This window comes from Furipterus horrens, unplaced genomic scaffold (genome assembly GCF_987537825.1).
Source record: "Furipterus horrens unplaced genomic scaffold, mFurHor1.1.pri manual_scaffold_1, whole genome shotgun sequence".
In the NCBI taxonomy this organism is placed as follows: domain Eukaryota; kingdom Metazoa; phylum Chordata; class Mammalia; order Chiroptera; family Furipteridae; genus Furipterus; species Furipterus horrens.
In genome coordinates, this window is record NW_028327171.1 from 9,455,188 (window position 1) to 9,467,636 (window position 12,449).

Sequence of the window (12,449 nt, forward strand, 5' to 3'; positions counted from 1 at the left end):
ACTCGGAAGGTTGATCCAGAAGCTTCCTTTGCAAAGGAAAGAAAAGCCTACACACTGCTGGCAGGTGCAGAGTGGGGGCTGGCAGGTGGAGGGGGCATGTCTCACTCAGTTACAGGGAAGTTTCCAGTCCTGCCCCTCTGGAAGCCCCCCGGGGCCCTGATTGGCTTTGGAGCAGCACAGCCTTTGCTCTTTCCATGGGGAGTCTGGTAGGTATAACAGAGACCTGGCACTCGCAGCTCTCAGCCCCATAGAGGTGCCGGTCCAGGTGTGCTGGCCCAAGTGCCGGCCCTGGTGCGTGGCGGGGCTGGGAGAGCGTGAGCAGACACGGCCCAGACATCTCACAAGCCCAGTGGCACCCTGTGGCCGCGGGACGCCAGGCGGGGAGAGAGGGCCCCGCGGCTGGCGCCCCCAGACCCCGTGATGGCAAGCGAGGCCCGCGCCAGCGGAGACTCGGCGCTGCGCCGCCTTCTGAAGCTGCACCGCACAGAGATCTCTGTGGCCGTGGACAGTGCCTTCCCGCTGCTGCACGCGCTGGCCGACCACGACGTGGTCCCGGAGGACAAGTTCCAGGTGGGCCCCACTCCGACCCCACATGCTCTTGGGCTTCCCCACGCCCCGCCCAGGAGCTGGGGTTAACGCGGGGGAAGAGGAGTTCCAGGTGGACCGGCCTCCCAGCACGCCCCTCCTGACCCTTCCGCTTCTGTCGCCCCACTCTGCTGCCCTTAGCCATCCCCTTGCCCCGCCCACAAGCCAGATGGCTGGTCCCCAGGACAAGTTAGAAGTTGGCCCCTGTCCCCATGCCCTAGCCGGCTCCAAGCCCCAGCCACCAGCTTAGGGGATGGTCTCCAGGTTAAGTTCCAGGTGTGTCCCCAAAGCAGATCTCCAAAACCCCTCCCAAACCTCCCCAAGCCTATGTTCAAACCAGGGGCACGGTCCCCTAAGATGAGTGCCAAGTGGGCCCCCCTCACCCCAGCACCCCCATGCCACCATCAAGCTTGTCCCAAGCCAAGGAATGGACATGGTGCCCAGGTCTCCAGCACCTTCTCTGGGTTGGCATCAATGCTCTAGTCCCACAGTGGACGTGGGAGAAAAGGGGGTAAAGGAAGCACAGGCAGGGCCCTGCTCTTGCTTCAGGAGACGCTGCGTTTGAAAGAGAAGGAGGGCTGCCCACAGGCCTTCCATGCGCTCCTCTCCTGGCTCCTGACCCAAGACGCGGCCATCATCCTGGACTTCTGGCGGGTTCTCTTCAAGGACTACAACCTGCAGAGATATGCCCGACTGCAGCCCATCCTAGACAGCTTTCCCAAAGGTGGGGGCATTGCGCTGCGGCCTGGAGTCCCAGGGGGTCAGCGTCCCTTGCCGGGGGCTGAGGCTCCTGAGTCACGTGGCTGAGCCCCAGTGGGACAGTACGATGGCAGTGCTTGGGGGTTAAGGACACTCTGGACATGACCCAGGACAACCTTGGGTTCCAAGAGGCAAAGGCCCAAGGCCTTGCCCACCTTTTCCGGGATCAGTTCTGGGTGTCCGCTTCTGCCCATGCCCTGCAGATGTGGACCTCAGCCAGCCCCGGAAGGGGAGGAAGCCCCCAGCTGGCCCCAAGGCCGCAGTGCCGATGCCCAGACCTCCCACCAAGAGGAAGGCCCTGGAGGAGCCTCGGACTGCCCCATCAGCAGCCCCGTCCCCAAGGGGCACCTCTAGCCCAAGTACGTAGTTTGAGGAGCAGGTCTGGCTACAGATCCCCCGGGAGCCCAACACCCCCAAGCTCTGGAAGCACCTGTCCCAGCTGATCAGCAGGAGCCAGCCTGGAAATGGCAGGAGAGGTCTCCTTTGGGTGCTCAGTGAACACACTGGAGGTTGCCCCAGTGAAGTAGGCAGGTGACTGTCACTTCCTTTTCACTGATGTGGACACCAGAGCCCTGCAAAGAAAGGGGACCCACCGGAGTTGGAAGATGGCCCCCACCCCCCACCCTGCGCTCTCCACCCTGCCTGCCAACTGGCCCAGAGCGTGGAGAGCAGGCCTGGCAGCTGCAGTCCCCCCTACAGGCTCCCAGGGGAAGGCCAAGCCCCACAAGAAGCAGGAGAGCACCACGGAGCCGCAGCGCCTCCCGCTGGGGACCGGTGAGCAGGCCGCAGGACCCCTGCACCCAGCCAGAGTCAGGGGGTCTAGCTCAGGGGGAAAGGCTGCCCTCTGAGGGCCTGTCCTGGGACCTGGGACCATGCTGGCCTGGCATCTCACCCCAAAACTACATCTTGGGAAGAGGTCGCATCTCAGGTCACCCCTCATGTGCCTGTTCTTTAGAGCCAGCTCAACTCTCCTTCCTTCAGAGAATCCTCCTTGGTCCCTTGGCTGGATGCAACCTGTCCCCTCTCTGCCTCATAACACGGGACTCCAGAGACCCCTGTGGTCACCTGGTACTGACCTAGGCTTAGGTCCTGGGTTCTCTGCCTCCCTCCCAGCACAACCCACGGCCATGTCCCAGGGTCCCTGTTCATTCCTGTCTACTGTGTTCAGTTATCTCTCTCTCACACACACACACACACATGACATGTCTGCTCTGACAGGTGGGCTGTCTGTGAGGAGGCGCTGAGCCTCCTCTGAGGTCTGCCCTGAGCTGCAGGAAGGAAGGAGGGTTCTGCCACCTAGGTGCCTCCTGCTCCCCCCTTCCCGCAAGGAGAAGGTGCTCAGGGGCCATCTTCCCAACGAATGGCTCCCATCTGGTGCTCCCTTCCCCAGGAATTCAGACCGTGTCTGCTTCGGTTCAGAGAGCGGTGGCTGTGTCGTCTGGGGAGGCCCCAGGAGCAGTGGAGGGGATCCTCATCCAGCAAGTGTTTGAGTCAGGTAGACGGCACTGGTCCCTGGGACACCCCCTGCCCCCCAGCTCTCTGGTGGCCCCGCAACAGACAAGACCGGGGACGAGGCATTCTGCTGGCTCTTCGGGGGCAGCGGGAGGCACTGAGTGCCCCCCATTGGGGGGATTCCTGGACAAGCCAGCCAGGAAACTTCTGGGAGGCCAAGAAACTTCCTCTGTGCTGGATACCAGCTCGGGACACCAAGGACGGCCAGGACCAGCTGGTCTCTGGGAGCTGCCGTGGACCCTGGACTCTCCCGAGGGAGAGACCCAAGGACCCTGCTGTCGTTTCTTATGACTGTCATGACAAATTAGCACTAACTGGGTGGCTGAAAGCAACAGACGTTTCAACACCTTTGTGTCAGCAGGGCCACTCTCGAGAGGGCTCAGGGAAGAACAGTCCCCTCTCCCAGACCCTGGTGGTGCAGGAAGCCTCGTCCCACCTTGTGGTGTGATTGATCCCTCCTTCTGCATCCCTCGTCACAGGATGTCCTTCCTCTGTCTCTCTGCGTCCTCTCCTCCTCTCACAGGGGCACCAGTCATTGACACAGGGACAGTGTGAGCCCATTTTAACTAATTACATCTGCAGAGACCCTACGTCCAAATAAGATCCCACACTAACATTCCAGGTGGACGTGAATTGGGGCGACAAACAGTACAGCTCCCCAGCAGAGAGCCCTCCTGCACCCAGGACCCTGGCCCCACCCCAAACTGGGGCGCGTGGGGGAGAGCCAGCATCCAGCGGGGCAGCTCACAGCCTCTCTGCTGCCCCCTGCCTGCTGGCCTGGGCCTGCAGTGCAGCTGGGCAGGTGGCTGGGCCACTCAGCATCTCCTCCCAGGTGGCACCCAGAAGTGCATCCAAGTTGGGGGGGTTTATACTCCCAGCAAGTTTGAAGACCCAGGTGCGGGGAAGAACAAAGCCCGCAGCGGCAGTGGCCTGAAGACCCTGGTCCGAGCAAAGGGGACCCAGGCTGCTACCCCGGTAAGTGCTGCCCGACCACCCCCGGGGGAGACCCCATGTTGCCTGCCCCCAGGACGTACAGCAGAAGCAGCAACGCCTCTGGGTTAAAGCTCTGCCTGCAGCTGGGGGCTCCCTGCCCCGGGAGCCCCGCTGCTGGTGACCCTGTCTTCTCCCTGGCAGGCTGGAGGAGATCCAAGGGCAGGTCAGCAGGGCAGGGTTCCAGCCCCTGCTACCCTCCCCAGCGAGCCCCAGCTCCACCAGGTAACTCCCAGACGTGGCGGGGTCGGGGTGGGGGGCGGCTGCCCCTCATCCCCGTGACCCCGAAGGCTTGCCACTTGTCCAGAGCACTCACTCCAGTCCCTGCAGGACAAGGCCTAAGCTCCTATTCACAGGGTGGAGCTCTTTTTTTTCCAACTGTATCTTTTTTTCTGATAACACACAATAGTAAACATTCAAATAAGTCAGAGAAAGTGAGGCTTCCTGGGCTTTTCAAACCGTAGCGTTTGGTCTAGGTGCCAGCTGTGTTCACCTCACACCTGGCCCATGGTTGTGGCAGGAACCCAAGCGCCAAGCACATTGTTGGGCTCCCAGCACCGTCACAAGGCAGAACTTGTCAGAGATCCCAAGCCCTCCATGCCAGGCATTGTCTGGGCCCGGGCACCCAGGGGCACGCAGGACCCATGCCCACTCCTGCTGGCACGGTGGGGGAGGATTGTTATGAGTGTGCTCGTTGCTGTGTAGGGCTGCCCAGCATGGCAGTTCAGGGGGCTTCTGGAGGAGGGGGCATCTGGGAGGACACGGTGGGTGCCCTGTAGGCAAGGGCACAGGCAGACCGGAGGCCTCAGGTAGAGGGGACAGTGGGGGCCTGGGGCCAACAGGAACACCGCTGGTCTACCCCTCCTTGGCTTGAGAGAAAGGGGTAACACACGGGTGGGCATGCAGTCTAGGGGCCACCTGAAGTCCATGAGAAAATCGCCTTCCTAAAGGTCTGTTCTTCCCAGGAGAGGGGGACCCGGGAGGTGTGCAGGAGCTAGAGCCACAGATGGAAGAGATCTTGGGGTGTGTGTGTGTGTGAGGAGCAGGCATCGGGCAGCAGTGGAGCGGGCCATGGGACCTGGGTACCCCTGGGGAACCTGCTGTGGAGCAGTTCTGGGGGCTCTCGGGGAGGCCAGGCCCCACCTCTGGCCCCCACAGGATGTGGTCTCTTTCTGTGTCAGAAGAACGAGGACGAGTGTGCTGTGTGTCGGGATGGAGGGGAGCTCATCTGCTGTGACGGCTGCCCCCGGGCCTTCCACCTGGGCTGCCTGTCCCCGCCGCTGCAGGAGATCCCCAGGTGAGCCTGGCATGCCGGTCACCTCCGCAGCACCCATCCATCCCCATCTGGCTTCACAGCCACATCTACCCCATGACCCTGAGTGGGAGGTCACCCAGAAGTCTCTCTGTTCCACGGGTGGGAAGTGAGGTCCACTTTTGAGGGAGCCCTGGTTCAGGCCACGGGGCAGTGGGGCCGGGACCTGGGCTGCTCTCACTCCACCTCCCTGCATGGCCACGCTGTCCCCTGAGGCCACCATCAGCCGAATGGAGGCTAGAGGCAAAGAGTGGTCAGCCCACCCCATCTCACTCCACACTCCGGGCAAACTCCCATAAGTAGCTGACCTCCCACCCCAAGCAAAGTTGGGGAGCCCGGAGGCCACAGAGCTGCACCCCAAGGGCTGGTCTACTTCCTGGCACCCCTCCCCAGCCCACCAGGAGAGCCTTGCCCTCTACTACCTGTGCTCACAGGCCATGGTGGTCTGTGGGGAGGACCTTCACCAGGTCACATCTCTCTAAGCCTCAGATGCTTCTGCACTAACATGAGGGGGTTCGGCCCAGGTCACCATTCAGCGTCCCACTGACACTGACCATCTATCATTCTTCTATTCTCGTCTTTCCTGCCCTTGACTGTCACCCTCTACTGGGCACCGCCTTCCTTACAGAATGTGGTGGGTTCATGGGTATAAATGCCCCTTCCTAGGGCAGCCCCAACTGCAGGTCAGTCATGTGACAGCCAGGTATGGGCAGCTGCTGTGTCAGGTGTGAGGGTCGGGCACTCCTCAGGGCTCATCAGAGAAGCACATGGGAACACTGACTGTGTTGGGGAGGGCCACCCCACCAGGGGTAAATATTGGGTGTTTTTGGCTCTCCTGCCGACTGGCTGGGCAGGTCCTTCCATTGTGGCTCTGCCCATTTCCTGCCTGGGCCTCAGTCTCCCAGTCTGTAAAAGGAAAGGGCGACCTGGAGGGGCCCTCAGGCCTACCCTGAGCTTTGAGTTTGGAAATCTACCAAACCTTCTGCCTTGGTCTGCATGCCTCTGGCCGGTAACAACATGAGCAGTGGGACCTGGAGGTGCTCCAGCTGCCTCCAGGGAAGAGCCCAGAGGGACCTGCCCCGGGCTGAGGAGCCACCAGCAGAGACCCCGGTAAGCACAGCCCATTCCCAGGCCTTGTCTCCACCTGAAGCCTTGCCTGCTGGTCACTCCTGTTGGCCACTCCTGTGGGTTGGGCCTGCCCAGCCATTGAACTATGTGCCCCCAACCCCATGGCCTTGGCCACAACCATTTGACATCTTTTTTTTTTTTTTTTTTTAGATTTTATTTATTTATTTATTTATTTGAGAGAGGGGAAGGGAGGGAGGAAGAGAGGGAGAGAAGCTGTGAGAGATACATTGATTGGTTGCCTCTTACACACCCCCATCTGGGGACCTGGCCTGCATCTCAGGCATTTGCCCTGACTGGGAATTGAACCAACAACCAGCACTCGATCTACTGAGCCACATCTGCAGGGCCATTTGACTTTCTACAGTGGGGCCTGAGGGGGCAACAGATACTGAGGAGCTGCCCTTACAATGGCCCAGTTTCTCGGTGATCAGACCTGGGGCCTCGGCTCTGTCAGCCCAACACAGGGGATGCACTCTGACCATGGATAATGTTCACCCAAAAATGTCTGAGCGTCTGTTGCAGCAAAGACATGAAGGATGCAACCCACGCCTGGATGTTGATGGAGTGTTTACTCTGATGGTCCATGGGGCCCTGGAGCGCCCCATCTTTAGATGGGGAAAGGGTGGAGAACTGAGGACCAGAGAGCTGACACCACACCTGGGCCATTCTGGCCCAGTGTGGGGTTCCTTCCATGACACCAGCCCCCAATTCCCAGCAGTCAGTAACCCCCTGGGTGGTGCGGGGCAAGTGCCCTGCGGCCCCTCTGAGCACTGACCCTCTGGTTCCAGGTCATCCTGGGACTGAGAGCCTCAGGACAGGAGGCGAAGGGACTGCTCAGGGAGCCCCCGGCTGGGACGGACACCGCTGTTACCTACAAGCACCTGCTGACCCCAACTTCCGCAGCCCCCCTGCCCATACTGGACCCCTCTGCCCTACGCCCCCTACTGTGTGTGGGACCCGAGGGGCAGCAGGTGAGGGGTCTGGGGTGCTGGGGTCAGGGGTCTCAGGGCCTGCAGGGCCACCGGAAATATAATAGGAGGAGAGTGACATGCAGGGGAAAGTGCCTGGAAGGGGGAAAGAGGATAGGAGTCTAAGGGGCGTTAGGGGTCAGGGCTCCGGGTGGCCTCTGCCAGGAGCACCCAGACTGGCCATGGGGAGGGTGGATGGGAAGCTGGAAGGCACAGGGTTGGGTGCTGTGGGAGAACACCCTGAACACGGTGAGGGGCTCTGGAGGGGTTTGGGGAGAGGATTTCTGGAGGGGTTCCTACATGGGTGAGGCATTCCCTCATTGTTCCTGGACACCCCCGCCCCCCACTCCATCCCCCCAAAGAGGCAGGACAATAAAGAGGGTGCGATAGCATTTAAGGAAGAACCCGGGACCCCCAGCTCCTCATGTCTCTTTTTGGGTGTGCCATTGCGGGTACCCTTTGGCCAGCCCTGAATGGGGTCCTGGCCCACCAAAGAGGAGCGAGGTCGGAGCACCTGGTTTCTCCGGGCTGCAGCCCAGAGGTGAAAGGCACCGCTGCTTCGCTGCTTCCCGGGGCTTAGATTCCAAAACCGCCCCTCTCCCGCATGCGCCCTGCCCCCGCCACCGTCCAGCCCTGGCGGGTTCCTGGGTCAGGGCAGAGGGCTCAGGGTCGGTAGAGCGCTCCCCCCGACCCCCCGGCACACGGCTCGGTGCGCCCCGCAGGGCCCGGCGCCCGGTGCGCGGTGCGGAGTGTGCGGAGACGGAACAGACGCGCTGCGATGCGCGCACTGCGCCGCCGCCTTCCACTGGCGCTGCCACTTCCCCGCCGGCTCCCGGCCCGGGTGAGTGTGACAGCCCTTCCCCCGCCACCCGCCACCCGCTGGTACACCCCACAAAACCTACTGCCTGTCCTCTTTTCTGCACAGGGCCGTTCTGCGCTGCAGATCCTGCTCCGGAGACCCCGCCCCAGGCCCCGGGGAGATGGTGCCTGCCCCGACCCCTGCCCGCCCAACTACCGGGCCCGCCAAGGTTAGTGCCCCCAGTGCGGGGAAGGGGGCACGGCGGAGCTGAGAGGTGAGGGGAGCGCATCTTGAGAGGAGGCTTCTGCGCTAGTTTCCTCGGTCTGAACCATAACCACCCCACCCCCCGCCATGTGTTTCTTATTTATATGCAATGATCATTTTCTTAAGTTGACTCTTATTTTTAATAACTTAGATTTAAAAAGGAAACTATTTAAAAAGCATTGGTGACTAGGAAGTCACAGGTTGGGTGCTCGTCTGTGCCCAGAGCCTCCCTAAGACCCTGCGCCTCCCCCAGCCCGGCATGGGGTCCAGGGCGCAAACGATGATGGGGGTGGGGGGTGGGGGTGACCCACCCGTGTAATGACCCCCTGTCTGCGAAGGAAGTCCGGATTTGTAGAGAATTTTTATAAAAATTTATCCGAGTCAAACAGGATGCACCTGGAAGCGAGGTCTCACAGAACTGAGAAAGAGGCTCCCCAGAATAGGTTGCAGGTTCTCCTCTGCCCCTGTGATTAAGGAGGGACAGTAAGGAAAGTTACACGGCGGTGGGAGAACGCAAGGCAGGGATGGATTGCGGGGCAGTTAAGATGACTGCTTTCTGGAGGGTGGTGACACTTTAGAAGGAGAAGTTTGAAAGTGTGCATTTCAAAGGTGTGCCAACAGAAACAGCGGATAGGGCTGGCTTGAGGCAAAGATAGGCCTTTTCCTCAAGTTTTATGCCTGTGACTACCCACCGGGACCTGCCCAGTTAGGAATTTATGATCAGATCGCCCAGTGAGGTTATTTTCCATAGGACCCCTTTTCTGTCGAACCCTTTTTCTGTCCACACCCCAATCCTCCAGCAGCCCTGGGTTGGGACCCTGCCCAGCCCCATCCTGCAGCCGGGAGTCCCTGGGGAAGAAGTAGCTCTCTCCATCTGCATTTGTCCAGGAGGAAATGCAGCCAAGGCCCCAGCGGCTGAGCCTAGCGGTAGTCATCCTGGGTTCCATCAGAACCTGCGGGGTCCTGTGTGTCCCCCAGTTAGGAGCCTCCAGAGGGGAGCGCCTCTTGCCCTGGCTGCCCTATGCAAAGGCCTTCCTGACCACATCCAGGGCTTGGAGGAACCTTTGGGGGCCCTGGGGGTGGTGAGAAGGCCTGCTCCCATCCAGGCTCATGCTGCTTCCTAGCTGAGCCTCGTGCTCTCCGACACACTCTCTGGGAGAGGGTTCCCCAGGCACTACATCAGGGCCCCGCCCAGGAGGGGCTTCCCGGGACCACCTGGCAGGGCTCACAACTGCCTGGGCCCTATTCCTGCTGGAAGCCTCTCTCAGGGTCCCCAGCCACCTACCTGCACAGTGTGCACCCAAAGCCAGCTCACTGCCTCCTCCTCTGGGGGGGGGGGGGGGCAGGTCTCCCAGAAGGGGCTGCCCCTCTCCAGAATATGCTTCCTTTATTGAGACCTGGGTTCTTCCATCTTAACAGCAAAGACCCTTTGCTTTTCACTGTGTTGTAAAATGTCATGCCATTTTGGAGTAAAAAGTTGCAGCTCCCTTTGCCCCCCTTCCCTAGGCATAGTCATGTGACTGTGGCCCCTAGACCCTTACCTGGAAGCTCCTGCACACCTGGAGGCTGTGCTCCTCCTTCAGGTGCCCAGGGATGGTGGTACCTGGCAGACCCACCCAGGTGAAAGTGTTGACGCTGGGCTGTTTGGAGCTAAAAACTGGGCCATTTCACTTGGTTCCACTTAGTGTGGCTTCTTGCCTCCTGACCAGGAGCCTCATCCCCTGCCCTGGCCTCTCGCCCAGGTGCCTGCTTGGCCCTGGCCTTGCTTGTGGGACGGTTCAATGGCTGGCCTTGCAATAGGCACTTTTCTCTCTGGGCCTCAGTTTTCCACCAGAGACAGGATTCTCTAGGTCACCTTACATTCCCCAGAGGGCCACATGCAGCGTGTGGAGGCAGGCAGGCCTGGGGGATTGGGGCAGCCAGCTTCTGGAAGTGTAGGGCCCTGGGCAGTCAGCCCCAAGCTCACTCATGCCCAGCCTGCCTGTGCCCACTGCCCCCAGAAGGAGCTAGGTGTTAGAATTCAGTTCTCAGGGACCCGCCCCCCAAAGAAGCACCCACAGCATCCTCACAGCCCTCGCACCTGCCACCCAGCTCCAGACCCTGATGCCTCTGCAGGGAGTCCTGTTTCCATGGGGATGTTCCCAGCATGGGTGTGGGAGTTGGGGTGACCTCCCTTTTTTGGGTTTTAGGCAGGGGATGATTCTACTGGTCACGAGCCCAGTCTGCACAGGGATGACCTGGAGTCCCTCCTGAGCGAGGTAATGCATCACCTGGCTAGGCCTGCACCTGTCCTTCACCTTGTCCTTTACTGCTCTCTCCAACCCCTGCCCCAAAGGCAGCCAGCACCCAAGCCACAGAAGGGGCTAGGATACCCAGCTCTGGGCGCCTCAAACACCCCAGGTTAATGTGCTCCAGCATGGCACTGATTCCTCTCCATGCAAGAGCACACAAACTCACCAAGGGGGCCCTGAGCCACTCCCCCTTCTAACCGGCTCAGAGGTCCTGGTGCCTGAACATGGGGGTGGGGGTGGGGGGGCAGAGGCTGCAGAGCCCCAGCAATAGGGCCCCCAAAGCCTGCCTGGGAGGTCCTGGCTTTCCCTTGGTGGAGTGGGGGTCCCAGGAGCTCTGCTGTCTGTGGCTCTGTCATTCCTGCTCTCAAGCCCAGCCTCTCTGCCTGAAGAGGAGCAGCTAGATTTGTTGGGAAGAAAATGTGGCTTTGAGGGGCCTCATCTTCCTTTGACAGGAGGTCAACACCTCCAGCCATTCCCCTACCCCAGGTGGCCAGATGTGCGCAGGGCAGGCACACCTGTCCCCAGAGGCACTGGCCAGGACCAGTGCCCTTGTTCTGTTCTGTCCTGCAGCACTCCTTCGATGGCATCCTGCAGTGGGCCATCCAGAGCATGTCCCGCCCGCTGGTGGAGGCGCCCACCTTCCCCTCCTGATCCAGGGGGGCCTGGGCTGCCTGAGCTTGGACCCTCCCCTCCATCCCTGCATCAGTGGACCCCCGAGTGCCCACTTGTGCTCACGGTGAGGTGACTCTGCTCTGAGAGGGACAGAGGGGACATGCTCCCTCACCCCTGAAGCTGTCCAGGTGAGGGCCAAGAAGAACTGAAAAGTTCCAAGTGCTGTCAACACTATAAACACAGCCTGTCCTTGTAAACACAAAGCCATCATGTGTGCTAAAATTAAAGTCACTTCTGTATGGTGTTCATGTGTGCTAAAATTAAAGTCACTTCTGTATGGTGTTAATGTGTTTTCCAGTGGATGGAGTATGTTTATTTTGAGGGTCTGAACCCCTGCGTTTCTGGTGCCTGAAGTGTAGGCCGAGCTGGCCAGATGGGAACTCGTGGAAATGGAAGAGATACCTGTGAGCAGGCCTCACGCCCAGAAGTGAACAGCGGGGAGCACTCCTGCGCTGCCCATGGAGTGAACTCCAGGTGCCCACGTTCGGCCTGGCCCCACCCACCCCTACCTCTTTCCTGGCCGTGCTCCTCCGGCCCCCTCTGTTCCTCAGGGGCCAAGCTCATCCCTCCCCAGGGCCTCTGCAGGAGTGCTCCCTCTGCTCAGATTTCCTTTCCCTGGTTCTTCGCAGTCTGTCTTCTCAGCACAGAGAGCTCAGCTCCAAAGCCACCTCATTCATTCACTCAGTCAGTCATTTATTCAAGAATAATTTCCTGTAGATCTTCTATGTGCTGAGCACTGTTCCAGGCATGGGGTCCCAGAGGGACATTCCAGTGGAGGGATGGATCACATGCAAGAGGGAGGTGGCCTCAGATGGGGTAACTGCTGTGCCACAGAGGCAGGACAGGGGCCAGGGGGCAGGAGCATGCTGACTTTGGACATGGCTTTTGTTCCCACATGGAGATAGGAAGTGATAGTAGGAATAGAGGTCCCAGCTCAGGACTCACAGCCGTTGGTCTGTTGGGGGTCCAACTGTCCCATGCAGCCTCTCTGGAGACCTTCTGGGTCTCTCAGCCTGCACATGGGCTCTTTAGGCAGCACCTGCTGGGTGGGGTGGGGAGGGGCACACCCACCTACGACAGCTCATGCTTAGCATCTATTTGGCCCTGGAGGGGACTGGACTCTCACCAGCATGGGGTAAGTGCCCCGTACTTCTTGATTGAGCAGGTGT

General features: G+C 60.3%; 1 protein-coding gene across 1 annotated transcript; it reads left to right on the forward strand.

Annotated features, from left to right (window-relative positions):
• The first annotated feature begins 420 nt into the window (after positions 1–420).
• Positions 421–11,511, forward strand: AIRE (autoimmune regulator). Its single transcript, XM_090279557.1, has 14 exons — positions 421–570; positions 1,135–1,309; positions 1,548–1,703; positions 2,044–2,118; positions 2,735–2,839; positions 3,689–3,831; positions 3,991–4,071; positions 5,028–5,143; positions 6,184–6,268; positions 7,075–7,257; positions 7,977–8,095; positions 8,180–8,282; positions 10,507–10,575; positions 11,179–11,511. Exons 1-14 carry the CDS (start codon positions 421–423, stop codon positions 11,257–11,259), a joined length of 1,641 nt encoding a protein of 546 aa, XP_090135683.1. The 3' UTR covers positions 11,260–11,511.
• Positions 11,512–12,449: the final 938 nt, after the last annotated feature.